Source organism: Chaetura pelagica, unplaced genomic scaffold, assembly GCF_000747805.2.
Source record: "Chaetura pelagica isolate M959 unplaced genomic scaffold, ChaPel_1.0 scaffold2, whole genome shotgun sequence".
NCBI lineage: Eukaryota > Metazoa > Chordata > Aves > Apodiformes > Apodidae > Chaetura > Chaetura pelagica.
In genome coordinates, this window is record NW_009952796.1 from 5,101,401 (window position 1) to 5,113,219 (window position 11,819).

The 11,819-nt window shown below is 42.9% G+C and overlaps 1 protein-coding gene across 1 annotated transcript in view; it reads left to right on the plus strand.

The window, feature by feature from the left end:
* CAPN2 (calpain 2, (m/II) large subunit) overlaps positions 1 to 9,106 on the plus strand; it is a 30,343-nt gene extending 21,237 nt beyond the window's left edge. Inside the window, exons 11-19 of the mRNA XM_009994761.1 lie at positions 165 to 376; positions 1,703 to 1,739; positions 2,452 to 2,517; positions 3,049 to 3,106; positions 5,518 to 5,582; positions 6,704 to 6,772; positions 7,354 to 7,432; positions 8,455 to 8,571; positions 9,039 to 9,106. Of these exons, the coding sequence (XP_009993063.1) occupies positions 165 to 376; positions 1,703 to 1,739; positions 2,452 to 2,517; positions 3,049 to 3,106; positions 5,518 to 5,582; positions 6,704 to 6,772; positions 7,354 to 7,432; positions 8,455 to 8,571; positions 9,039 to 9,106 (771 nt within the window). The remainder of the gene's footprint in view (positions 1 to 164; positions 377 to 1,702; positions 1,740 to 2,451; positions 2,518 to 3,048; positions 3,107 to 5,517; positions 5,583 to 6,703; positions 6,773 to 7,353; positions 7,433 to 8,454; positions 8,572 to 9,038) is intronic.
* Positions 9,107 to 11,819: the final 2,713 nt, after the last annotated feature.

Below are 11,819 nucleotides of genomic sequence, written 5' to 3' on the forward strand. Positions count from 1 at the left end.
CCTCTCTCCTCTCTCCTCTCCCTCTCCTCTCCCTCTCCTCTCCCCTCCATTGAACAGACATCTCTTTTTTCCTACCTAGATAATTGTAATCTCTGTTACATAATGTGTACATACAAATACATGCAAACTGTGGGTTTTTTTCCTCTTTCTTTGTGTTTCACAAGTTTTCTGGCCAGACAAATATTCATCTGAGCAAAAACTTTTTCCTGACCCACAAAGCAAGAGAAAAATCAAACACCTTTATCAACCTCCGAGAAGTGCTCAACCGGTTCAAGCTCCCTGCAGGGGAATATATCATTGTGCCCTCGACCTTCGAACCCAACAAGAATGGGGATTTCTGCCTGCGAGTCTTCTCTGAAAAAAACGCACACTCTACGTATGTATGAGCACATGGATGATCTCTGGTCCCTCTCAAGGTCCCTCAACCTGCGTGGTCAAGGTCACGGCAATTCTTGTTTGTTTGTCCCCCAGTTTCCCTATGTGTGACTGAGGAGAGTAAATTTAGCAGGAAGGAATGGTAGAAGAATAATTAATAATAATAACAATAATAATAATGTTATTGTCAGCTCTGCCTGCACAGACATTTTTAGTTATTGGGCTGTAGACATCTGGGTGCCATGGCACAGGTTGATCTGTGGAAAGAAGAAGGCTACAGAGAGAAGCAGGCTGGGCTCTCTGCTTGGGAGACAAATGCATTTGCTTTCTGCTGTCTGGGAACATGCTGATTGCAACAAGTGATCTCACACCTTTGAGATCAGGCTGGAAAAAAATTTGAGATACTTGGTAAACTAAATCACAGAATCATAGAATCATTTTGGTTGGTAAAAGCCTTTTAAGATCATCAAGCCCAACCATTAACCTAGCAAAATGCTAATTCCACTGCTAAACCATGTCCCCAAGCACCACACCTGCATATCTCTTAAATACCTCCAGGGATGGTAGTGACTGAACCACTTCAAATGATACCTGTGATAAAATTAAAATGGGTCGTAATGGGACCTGGCTCAAACCACACCATTAGCTCTGAAGGTGTGAAAAAATTTAGACATCACATCTTAAAGAGCCATTGGGCTAAGGCCTTGGGAAAGGGTGTGGGATCTTTCATATTGAGTCCCCTAATCCAATGTAAACAAAAACTTTTCTGTTATTCTGTAATCTTTTCGTTGCATGAGAAAACTGGAATGTCAGTCACATGAAGGTAGACTCAGGTTTTTATGGGGTCCATAGGTGTGTGGTGTTCCCACAGCAGCTGGGGGACAACGTGAAACACTTCTGCTCCCACTCTGTAATGCCCAAGAGTCTTTAAAGTTCTCACTTGTGCGGTTTTAAAGGGAAAAATGGGGGGGGGCGGGGGGTGAGAATAGTAGATAGAAGTTTGATTTGCACCTGAGAGCCTGGTCCTGGGCTGTGGTCTGTAGGCACTAAGTGAGCCAAAGTCACTTTGGATCTGACACAAAATCCTGTCTGTGGCTCTGCATTATGTTGTACAGTTTGTAATGTGCTTTGAAACTCCTTTTTCCATAGCTGCAAAATACTGCTTTCACTGGAGGTATGCAGGGTCTGTGGCTGATAAATCCAGTAACTTTTGAACACTCATTGTTATTCTCTTAATTTAAAAATCTGTCTTTAACTGAAACATGAAGGAAGCGCATTAGAAAAGTGGTTTGTTTTGGTTTTAATGCTGATTTATTTATCTTTCTAGGGTTATAGATGATGAAATTGAGGCCAATTTTGAAGAGGTACATCTTAACTTATATGTTTTACATTGAGATAATTTTGTTGTAATCTAAATGGGGTTGGAGAGCCTGTTCCCTGCACAGGACAGTTGTTTCCTATAGGCAGTGTCAAGAACTGTTGTCCCACTTTAGAAACAGATCTTTCAATGTCTGTAGTTGAATGTCCAGCACAGACAAACATCATAGCAGTAACGGAAACACATGTTGTCCCTTACCCAGAGTGGTGAGCCTGGGCTTCCCAGGTAGAGGAGATCAGGGGCTTCCTGCAGAGGTAGCTGAAGGCACAGGAAATTCCCTTTGCTCTTCAGGAAACTGGGAGCACAGTCTTTTAGTCGTAGGATGGATACTGCATGTGATATTTCCATGAGTAAGTAGTAGTGACTCACCATATGTTTAGTCTTGCTGGAGCTGTTTCACCTATTAATGCATTTTCCTTCTTTTTAAATTTTTTTTCCAAGATGAGAACTTACATTTTGCTTTCTTTTCTTCAAATGAAGACAGCTGTGCTTTTTTTGTTTGTTTGTTTGTTTTTGTAAAAGCCATTGCAGAATTTCTAAATTCCTGCGGTGTTTTAAATACCAGCATTTTGAGACGCCCCTGAAAGTAAAATTTATCAAAATCAAAGTAAAAGCAGTCTGTACCTTCAGCTTTGCCATTAGGTCCTTCTCAGGCAGAAGAGTTCCTCCTTTCTGTTTTCTCTCTTTCTGTCTTCCAGACCGAGATTACTGAAGATGACATTGAACCCAACTTTAAAAAGCTTTTTGGACAGCTAGCAGGAAGTGTGAGTGGGTTTGGTTGTTAGAAGTGGGGTTTTTTTAGGGATTTACTGGTGGCATGGGTGAGCGGGTAAGAGAGACACCTTCCCTAGGATGGAGTCTAATTCCTGTGGTGAATTAGATCTCGAGCATGTGCATAATTTTGCATGCAAAAATCTGGGTAGTTGCCTGTCTGCTTACACAGTGGATTTGCGAGCACTCCTGGCAAACAATCTCTGTTCTGTTTGAACTGCAGGATCAACTTTTATCTCTGCAGGTCCCCAGTTCTGTCCCTGGGGCAGAGCATTTGGTGCAGGCACATGGGTCCCTCCAGGAGGTGATGAGGGCTAATTTGTGCCTTGTGACAATGCCTGGGAATTGATGGTGCACCTGGATATGGGTGCTGGGGGGGAGCTTACCACTTGGTTTCCTTCCAAGGGAAACTTCAACTCCAAGGGATGTTTGAATTTGGCTAACTCACCCAAAAGAGTCAGAGGCTGCTTATGAGATGGTGTCTGCAACTCACAGTGAATAACTTGTTCTCCTCTTCTCCACAGGATGCAGAGATCTCTGCCTTTGAACTGCGCAACATCTTGAATAAAGTCATGGCTAAATGTAAGTACCTTCCTCCAACTGTGGCTTGATCTGGCCACCAGCAGGTTTCCAGCATAGGCATGAGAGTACGGAGCAAACCTGAGCACCACTGACCAAGGCAGACACAAAGCCCTGGGCTCTGCCTCAGACCTGCAGCTTGGCTCTCTGAAAAGCCACACAGAAACACACAGAATCATCAAGGTTGGAAAAGACCTTCAAGATCATCAAGTCCAATCATCAGCCCTACAACTCCCATGACCACTAAACCATCTCCCAGAATACCACATCTATCCATTTTTTTAACACCTCCAGGGACAGTGCCTGTTCCAGTGCCTCACCCCTCTTTCTGTGAAGAAATTCTTCCTAATATCCAATCTGAACCTCCCCTGGCACAACGTGACCCCATTTCCTCCTGTCCTCTTGCTCTGTCACTAGGGAGAAGAGGCCAACACCCACCTCACCACAACCTCCTCTCAGGTAGTTGTAGAGAGCAATGAGGTCTCCCCTCAGCCTCCTCTTCTCCAGGCTGAACAGCCCCAGCTCTCTCAGCCTCCGCTCATAAGACCTATTCTCCAGACCCCTATTCAGCCTTGTTGCCCTTCTCTGACCCTTCTCCAGCACCTCAATGTCCTTCCTAAGCTGTAGTGCCCAAACTGCACACAGTGCTCGAGGTGCAGCCTCACCAAGGCTGAGTAGAGGGGCAGGATCACACCCCTGGTCCCGCTGGTCACACTATTCCTGATGCAGGCCAGGATGCCTTCCACAGCCCTTCCTTCATCCACTATGCGTGTCACCCTGCTGTAGAAGAAGATGAGGTTAGTCAAACAGAACCTGCCCTTCATGAACCCATGCTGACAGGGCTTGTTCTGCATGTACCACCTAATGGTCCTCAGGATGATCTGCTCCATCAGCTTCCCTGGTACTGAAGTTAAACTGACAGGCTTGTAATTTCCTGGGTCATCCTTCCATCCCTTCTTATCTATGGGGGTTACATTGGCTGATTTTCAATCTCCTGGTACCTCTCCAGTCAGCCAGGACTGCTGCAAAATGATGGAGAGTGGCTTGGTGAGCACTCCTGCCAGCTCTTTCAGCTCTCTTGGGTGCATCCCATCTGGCCCCATAGATTTGTGCACATTTATATGATGGAGCAGGTCTCTGACCATCTCCTCCTGGATTGTGGAGGGATTGCTCTGCTCCTGATCCCCGTCCCCTAGCTTAGGGAGTTTGATTCCCTCAATATAACTGATCCTGCTACTAAACACTGAGGCAAAAAAAGTAATTTAGCACCTCAGCCTTTTCCTTGTCATTCATCATTATGTTTCCTCCTGCATCTGATAGTGGATGGAGTGTCTCCTTGGTCTTTCTTTTGTTGTTAATTCATTAACAGCCTCGTGCTGTCCTGTGGAAGCACTGGGGCTGAGCCTATACTAAAGGTGTGTTTCACAGGACATGTTCATATGCAGGGTGCATATAGGTGCCTTTTATCCCAGCATCTACGACTGGGAATTGGCTTCCAGGTGCCAGGAAGACAGGCAGATTTGATTAATGCTTGGTAATAATCAAGAGAAGGTATTGCTGCTACTTTAGTACTGAACCACTTGGAGATTCAAACAGTAGCCCAGCCAGTGGTCTATGGTGTCCCTGAAGAAGAGAAGAAACTTGAAAAATCTGGGCTTGTCTTTCTGTGAAGCAATTCAGAGCTTGACTCTGAATTATTTTCCTTTCCATTCATCAACGGTCAAGCAGTGCTTGGAGAAATAAGTGTGTCTTAATTTCTGGTGAAATATTAGCCCGGGAGCCAGGACTGTGTTGTATGTCTGTGTGCACCAGCCAGTTAGCAATAGTGTATTGCTGGTTACCAAGCTTGTTTTGATGTTCTTCTCTTGCACAAAGCTGCTACCATTGACCTCCATATGTCAGAAGTTCACATTGTCCACAAAAGTCCACCCTTTTCTTTGCAGGCAGGCAGTAAGAGCAGGAAAGCTTAATCTTCCTTTGCTTGTAGCACACCTCCAAACCAGACTAACCAGGCTGTTTGCCTGGGGAGTCATCACAGCTGACTTTCACCCTGAGTCTTTCAGGAAATCAAAGAGGGCTGCTTATAAGCATCCATTTGCTAAGAGCTTTGTAATTCTTGCTGGACAGTACAAGGGGGCATGGCCTGAAGCTGTGCCAGGGGAGGCCTAAGTTGGATATTAGGAAGCATTTCCTCATGGAAAGGGAGATTAGACATTGGAAATGGACTGCCCAGGAAGTGGTGGAGTCACCAACCCTGGAGGTGTTTAAGGAAAGACTGGACGTGGACTTAGTACCACAGTCTAACCTATGTGGTGATGTTAGGTCACATGATGATTTTTAAGGTCTTGGTGATTCAGTGATCTTGACTATAGCTCTACAGGCACCACATCCTGTCTTTTGCTCTTTCTTTACAGGCAAAGATATTAAATCTGATGGCTTCAGTATTGAGACATGCAAAATAATGGTTGACCTCTTAGATGTATCCTTTAAGGCTGTTCCTAGATGCTTATATTCTGCTTGTGTTGGAGTAGGTGAGCTGTTGCCTGCACAGTGGTGAGTGCATACTGATGTACTAGTGACTCTTGAGGTGGAGAAGCTGGTTTTACCCTGCTTTCCCTGAATAAAAATAGTAGCCCTTGCCATTGCTGCTGATGGTGGCACATGCATTCTCCCAAGCAGTGGAGAAAATCTGTTTTCAGACAAGACAATCTGCACTGAAGTCTTCCCAAGTGTTGTATGTTATGGTTTAGCTGGGGACAGTGATGTTAGCACTGGGAAAAGGCACCTGGCTTTCAGCATAGTGTGGATTACCTTGGTTGTAGAGTTTGAATGTTATATTTCACTGCTTAGTTATCTGGCTGGAGTTGGTAAGGGCATCGTAAAGCCATGAGCATCTAGTAACTAGAAAATTATGCAAACAAATACAGGAAGCAGAGAATAATCTGCTGGCTTTTAAAATCTTCTGCTTCTGAGAGTTTGGGCAGAGGTGTAGGATGAAAGATTCAAGTCTAAGAATAGTTGTGTTGAGCTTCCCTGTGCAGTGGGAGTTGAATTACATAGCCAGAAAAAGGGAAAATCACCAGAATAGAAAGATGCTCTGCTATAACTTGGTGTAAAATACAGCAGTTCCTAGGGACTCCTTAGTGGTTTTGTGGACCAATGCAATGACCAGGTTCTTTTGTTGGCTGTTTGTGCAAGAACTTAAGTTCTCCAAATAGCAGGTTTGGTTTTGGCTTTTTCTATTTATAAGCCAGCCTTGGGATTCAGGCTCCTGTAACTGCAGGTGTTGAACCAACAGTGCAGAACAAAACGGCATCATCTCAGCTGTTTTATACATCTGTGGAAAAGGTAGGAGGAGCAGATACAGCTTGTGAAATTATCGCAGTTTAAATTAATCATGTTACTGGTTTAGAAAGACAGGTTTTGGACAGCAGTTGTTTATTCAACAGGATGAATTCTTCAGGGAGGACTTGCATCCTTTTCTTAATTGCAATATTGTCTTTTTAAGTAGTAAGTCACAACTGCTCATGTAGTAAATCCAGCATGGGGAGGGGAAACTCTTTTTCTTCCTTCCAAAAAACTTACCTTAACTCAAAGAAGAATGATGGGAGTGGTAAACTGGGACTGAAGGAATTCCACACTCTCTGGACAAAGATTCAGAAATACCAGGTAAGACAAAACCTTTTTGGGAGAACATGCAATCAAGTGTAAAGGTGGCTGTGAAGCAATTTGCCTTGGACAAGGTGTTCAGTCACACTTCCCAAAACAGGGACTGCTGCTTCAGCTCACAATACATTTGTATCCCCTAGGTTTTGCCCCTCAGAGCCCAGGGGAATGATGGCTTCAGCCCCAGATGAAGGGCTGAAGAAGAGGATGCCTCTCTTTCCTGCCTTACTCTCTGAAGAGTTTCTGTTTTGTTTTAACTTGTGTCCAAGTATATTTAGCCTTCCCATTTAGCAGTGTGATTTTAATGTCAGTCTTGCAGCTTGATTTGGTAGGGATAGTGCCATTTTGCACAGCTGTTCAAGGAATTCTCCAGAGTCTTTATATGCTCTGGCTGCTGCAATAAAAAGGCTTCCTAAAGCCACTTTTAGGTTGACTTGGGGGTAGGTACCTAATCCTTCAGACAAATGTTGCAAATGGTCCAGAGCAGCATGCAGGCTGCATTTCAAAATGTTTGACTTCTGACTAGAGCCAAAATGCGCTCTGAATTATTGATGAATTTTGACTTTGGGTTTTGTGTTCTGCAGAAAATTTACAGGGAAATTGATGTGGATCGATCTGGTACCATGAATTCGTATGAGATGAGGAGAGCACTGGAAGCTGCAGGTATTTGTGTTATTCTGTCTCTTTTTAGGATTGTATCAGACTCCAGTTGGGTTGATAGAAGCTCACTAGTGTCACTTGTAAGCTGAAAAATCCTGTGTCGCTGCCATACCTGATGAAAGGCCTGTTTAATCCAGATGTTGAGCTGCTCAGCATGGGCTGTTGTCTTTGTGTAGCAGTGTCTTGTGGCACAGACACACTAAAAGCATCCCAAAATAGTGATAGGTTTCAGATATTTCCTTTAGTGACAAGCTTTTGAAACACAAATAACTGCAACAGTCTGGTCTTGTAACAGCTTGCAGTGAGCTTCTTTGGATATATATGGGTTAGGCATAAACCAGTAAAAAAAAGAAACAGGATACTATGACCTAGGGAATTGAAGTTGTCTTGACCAGGAGTGTCAAAAGACCAGTCAGACTTGTCAGCTTGCTGCTGCAACCACTGAAAAACAAATCTGAGTTACGAGTGAGTGCGCGGGTCATCGCAGAGCTATACAATCTCAAATTAACTTACTCTCAAACTACTGATCTTCTGAAGCCACCTTAACATCAGCATTTGGCTCTCTGAAGCCTCTTGTCACTGCATAAGATGAGGCAATGTTTATTTTTGTCCCAAAGTTTAGATGCTCTTTGGAAACAGAGACCGATTTGCCCACAGAAAGGCACTCCTTCATCTCAGGTCTCAGCCGGCCGAGTCTGGCAGTCACTTTATCACCACTTTATCACCAAGGGAAGGACCATGAGCAGGAGCAATTGGCCATGTCCCCTGAGAAACAGGCGTACAGATCTAGGAGCACACCCAGCAGGAAGAATGCATGTGACTAAGTCACAGATCTAATCACTGCAAGTACAGAAGGGGTTGTTGGGAATTTCCAAGATAGAGTAAATATTATTAAATATTAAGAATTGAACTAAAAATAGCTAATTTAATTTCTTACAGTGTGTATAAGGCTGAGCTTTCTTTTGTTGGTGGGAGCTTTTTCCATTTTTTTCTTCATTTTTAAATCCTTGACGTTGTATTTTTAGGGTTCAAATTGAACTGCCAGTTACATCAAGTCATTGTGGCACGTTTTGCAGACGAAGACCTCATCATTGACTTCGATAACTTTGTCCGGTGTTTGATTCGGCTGGAAACATTGTTCAGTGAGTACAGGCTTAACTAGACAGACTCTGTTGCTTTGTGTTTTCAATTTCAGGATAACTTACTGAGAAAACCTTGTACAGGAAGCAAAGAAGCTTTGAAGCTTCAAAGCTGAGCTATAAATCCAGCAACCCAGTCTGCATGCTCCAGCCTTTTAGGCCAGGCTGCTGAACTAGAGCCACCAGTCTTTCATGCAAACAACTAAATGTTGTTTTATTTTAAAATATAAATTAAAAAATAATCTAAACACCTGTAGATTGACAAGTAGTGTTAATATTACAGAGTAAACCATTAAAAATGTTCAATCTCACTATTTAACATGAGACACTTTCTGTTTTGGGGTGTAGACCATTGTCATAAATTTTAGATTGTCGGGACTAAATTCCTTTTTGATCCTGAAGCACAAGGAAGGCAAAGGCTTTCCAGTTAGTTCCTATATTCAACCTTGTCTGTCATCTCTCCACCACAGAAATGTTTAGAAAACTGGATACTGAAAAAACTGGAACAATAGAATTGAACCTTATAAATGTAAGTTAATGTATCCCTAAATGATTTATTGACATATTTTGAGGGAGGGTAGGGAGGGAGCAGCAAGGGGTTAACAGTACAGAGTGTCCTTCTCCAGTCTGTCTAGTTATAGTTTGTTATATAGACTCACATATATGCTGGATTTATATAGCTTATGTATTTATCAGCAGTCTCAAGAAAGGTTACCCTTTTCTAAACTGTCCCTACATCACACTGTATTCTCAAACAAATAGACAAGGTTACTTGAACAAGAAGCCGCTTCCTCCCTTACTTGCAGTAATTTTGGCTGATGTGTATGCAGGCTTCTTCCCTGCCTTTTTTGTCAGCAACAGGGTAAAATGTAGGTGGGGTAGTGACTTAAGGTATTGACCTTGTCTGCTTCATTCTGCACTGTGTGCCCTGTAAAAAGGACTTGGAGAAAAATACCCTCCTACGCGTGTTCAACTTGCTTATTACCTGAACACAGCTTATTTCTGGACGTAAATGAGGACTGTGTAAATCATCCCAAAACTCGTCTGACTTAAATGAGATATAAATTTAGATCACTCAGAATAGATCCTAAAATTACTTCTGGAACAATGGACTTTCTTCTTCATGCTAGAAATGGAAACATGCATACTTGATACAGGTATTTCTACTCAGCTTAACCTTGGGCCATTTTCCTCTCTCACTTTTGTTACAGTGGCTGTGCTTTACTGTCATTTGAGCAGCTCAAAAGACTTCAAAAAAGCAAGATCAGGTGAAGATAATCAAGCAAAAATACAAGCAATACCCTAACATGAACATGCCTTAAGTTATGCACGGCAAATTTTGCACACCTCTATAAGAAGGAAAACAATCTATTTCAACAAATTAAGCTGCAACCTCATTTCTATGGGTCTGACAGTCTTTATCTACTACTATATATACTCTGTACAAAAGCATAAATCCTCAATGCAACTTTGGAAAATATTGCTATGCTAATATATTTGTATTTAAGGTGTTTTACATGATTTCTAGAAGAAAGCTCATTATAATTTGACAGTCTGGTTTAGTAAATGTTTTTTGAATAACAGCTCCACTCCACCCTGCATATCTGAAGCTAGAAAAGGGATGGTATTGCATACCTCTGAATGCAGGTGTTTAGGTAAGACATTGGTCCCTTGCAGGCTTCCTGTCCAAGTCCCAGCATTATTCTTGTTCAATATTCTTTGAAGAATTTGTGTAGCCAGTAAACATTTGACCAGACTTTCCCTGCTGACCATTGATGTGCCTATAGCAGGAAGCTATTGGCAACCAGACTCTTCCAAGAGAAAGCTCTTGCTCTCCAGTGGAATCTTTATTTGCTGTATTTTATCATCCTTTTAAATACAAGAATGCATTGAAATAAAACCAGTAAAAGTAACAAACTGTTACACTTTTTTTTTCTTCAAGATAGATGATCATAGAGCATATGCATAGCTTTTGTTGTCAGGAACAGATCATATTGTCTTTTAAAGGGGAAAAGAGGATTATGGAGCTGACTAGGCACCAACAGACACTCCGTGTATCAGTTAAAGAAATGTTAGACAGCCTGAATTTTTATCTGATACTTTAAAGATTAAGGCTTTAAAAACTAAAGGTTTCTAAGAAAGGTAATTAATACTGTGTACCCCACACCCAACCTATTAAACTCATGAGGCTGTGAATATGAGTAGATTGCTGCTTCCAAGAGTTCTCACTACAGCTGACTCAAGTTTGCCCACCTGAGGAATTGTTTCCTCCTTCCTACAATTTTGTCCAAATAGCTAGGAATCAGGTTAGGAGAGCCAAATCCCTGCTAGAATTAAATCTTGCCAGGCGTGTTAAGAACAGTAACAAAAGCTTCTTTAGGTATGTTGGGGAGAATAGGACAACCAAGGAAAATGTAGGCCCTCTCCTGAAGGGAATGGGCGAGGTAGCAACACAGGATATTGAGAAGGCTGAGGTCCTCAATGACTTCTTTCTTCAGTCTTCTCTGGCAAGTGCTCCAACCTCAACACAGGCCATGACAGGTGAAAGCAGGGACTGGGAGAGTGAATTACCCTCCACTGTAGGAGTAGAGCAGGTTGGTGACCATCTAAAGAACCTAAAGGTGCAAAAATCTATGGGACCTGATGGGATTCACCCATAAGTCCTGAGGGAGCTGGTGGATGCAGTTGCTAAGCCTCTGTCCATCATATCTGAGAGGTCATGGTGGTCTGGTGAGGTTCCCACTGATTGGAAAAAAGGGAACATAGCCCTGTTTAAAAGGGGAAAAAGGAAAAACTGGGAAACTACAGGTCAGTCTGTCTCACCTCTGTGCCTGGAAAGGTCATGGAACAGATCCTCCTGGAAAGTCTGCTAAGGCACATGGAAAATAAAGAGGTGATTGGTGACAGCCAATGTGGCTTCACTAAGGGCAAATCATGCCTGACCAATCTGGTGGCCTTCTACAACAAGGCTACAGAGATGGTGGATGGTGGCAGAGCAACTGATGTCATCTACCTGGGTTTGTGCAAGGCATTTGACACTGTTGCACATGACATCCTGGTCTCCAAACTGACAAGACATGGATTTGACAGATGGACCACTCAGTGGACAAGTAATTGGCTGGATGGCTGGACCCAGAGAGTTGTGGTCAATGGCTCAGTGTTCAAGGGAAGGCAGGTGACAAGTTGTGTCCCTCAGGGGTCAGTATTGGGACCAGTGCTGTTCAACATCTTTGTTGGAGACATGGACAGTG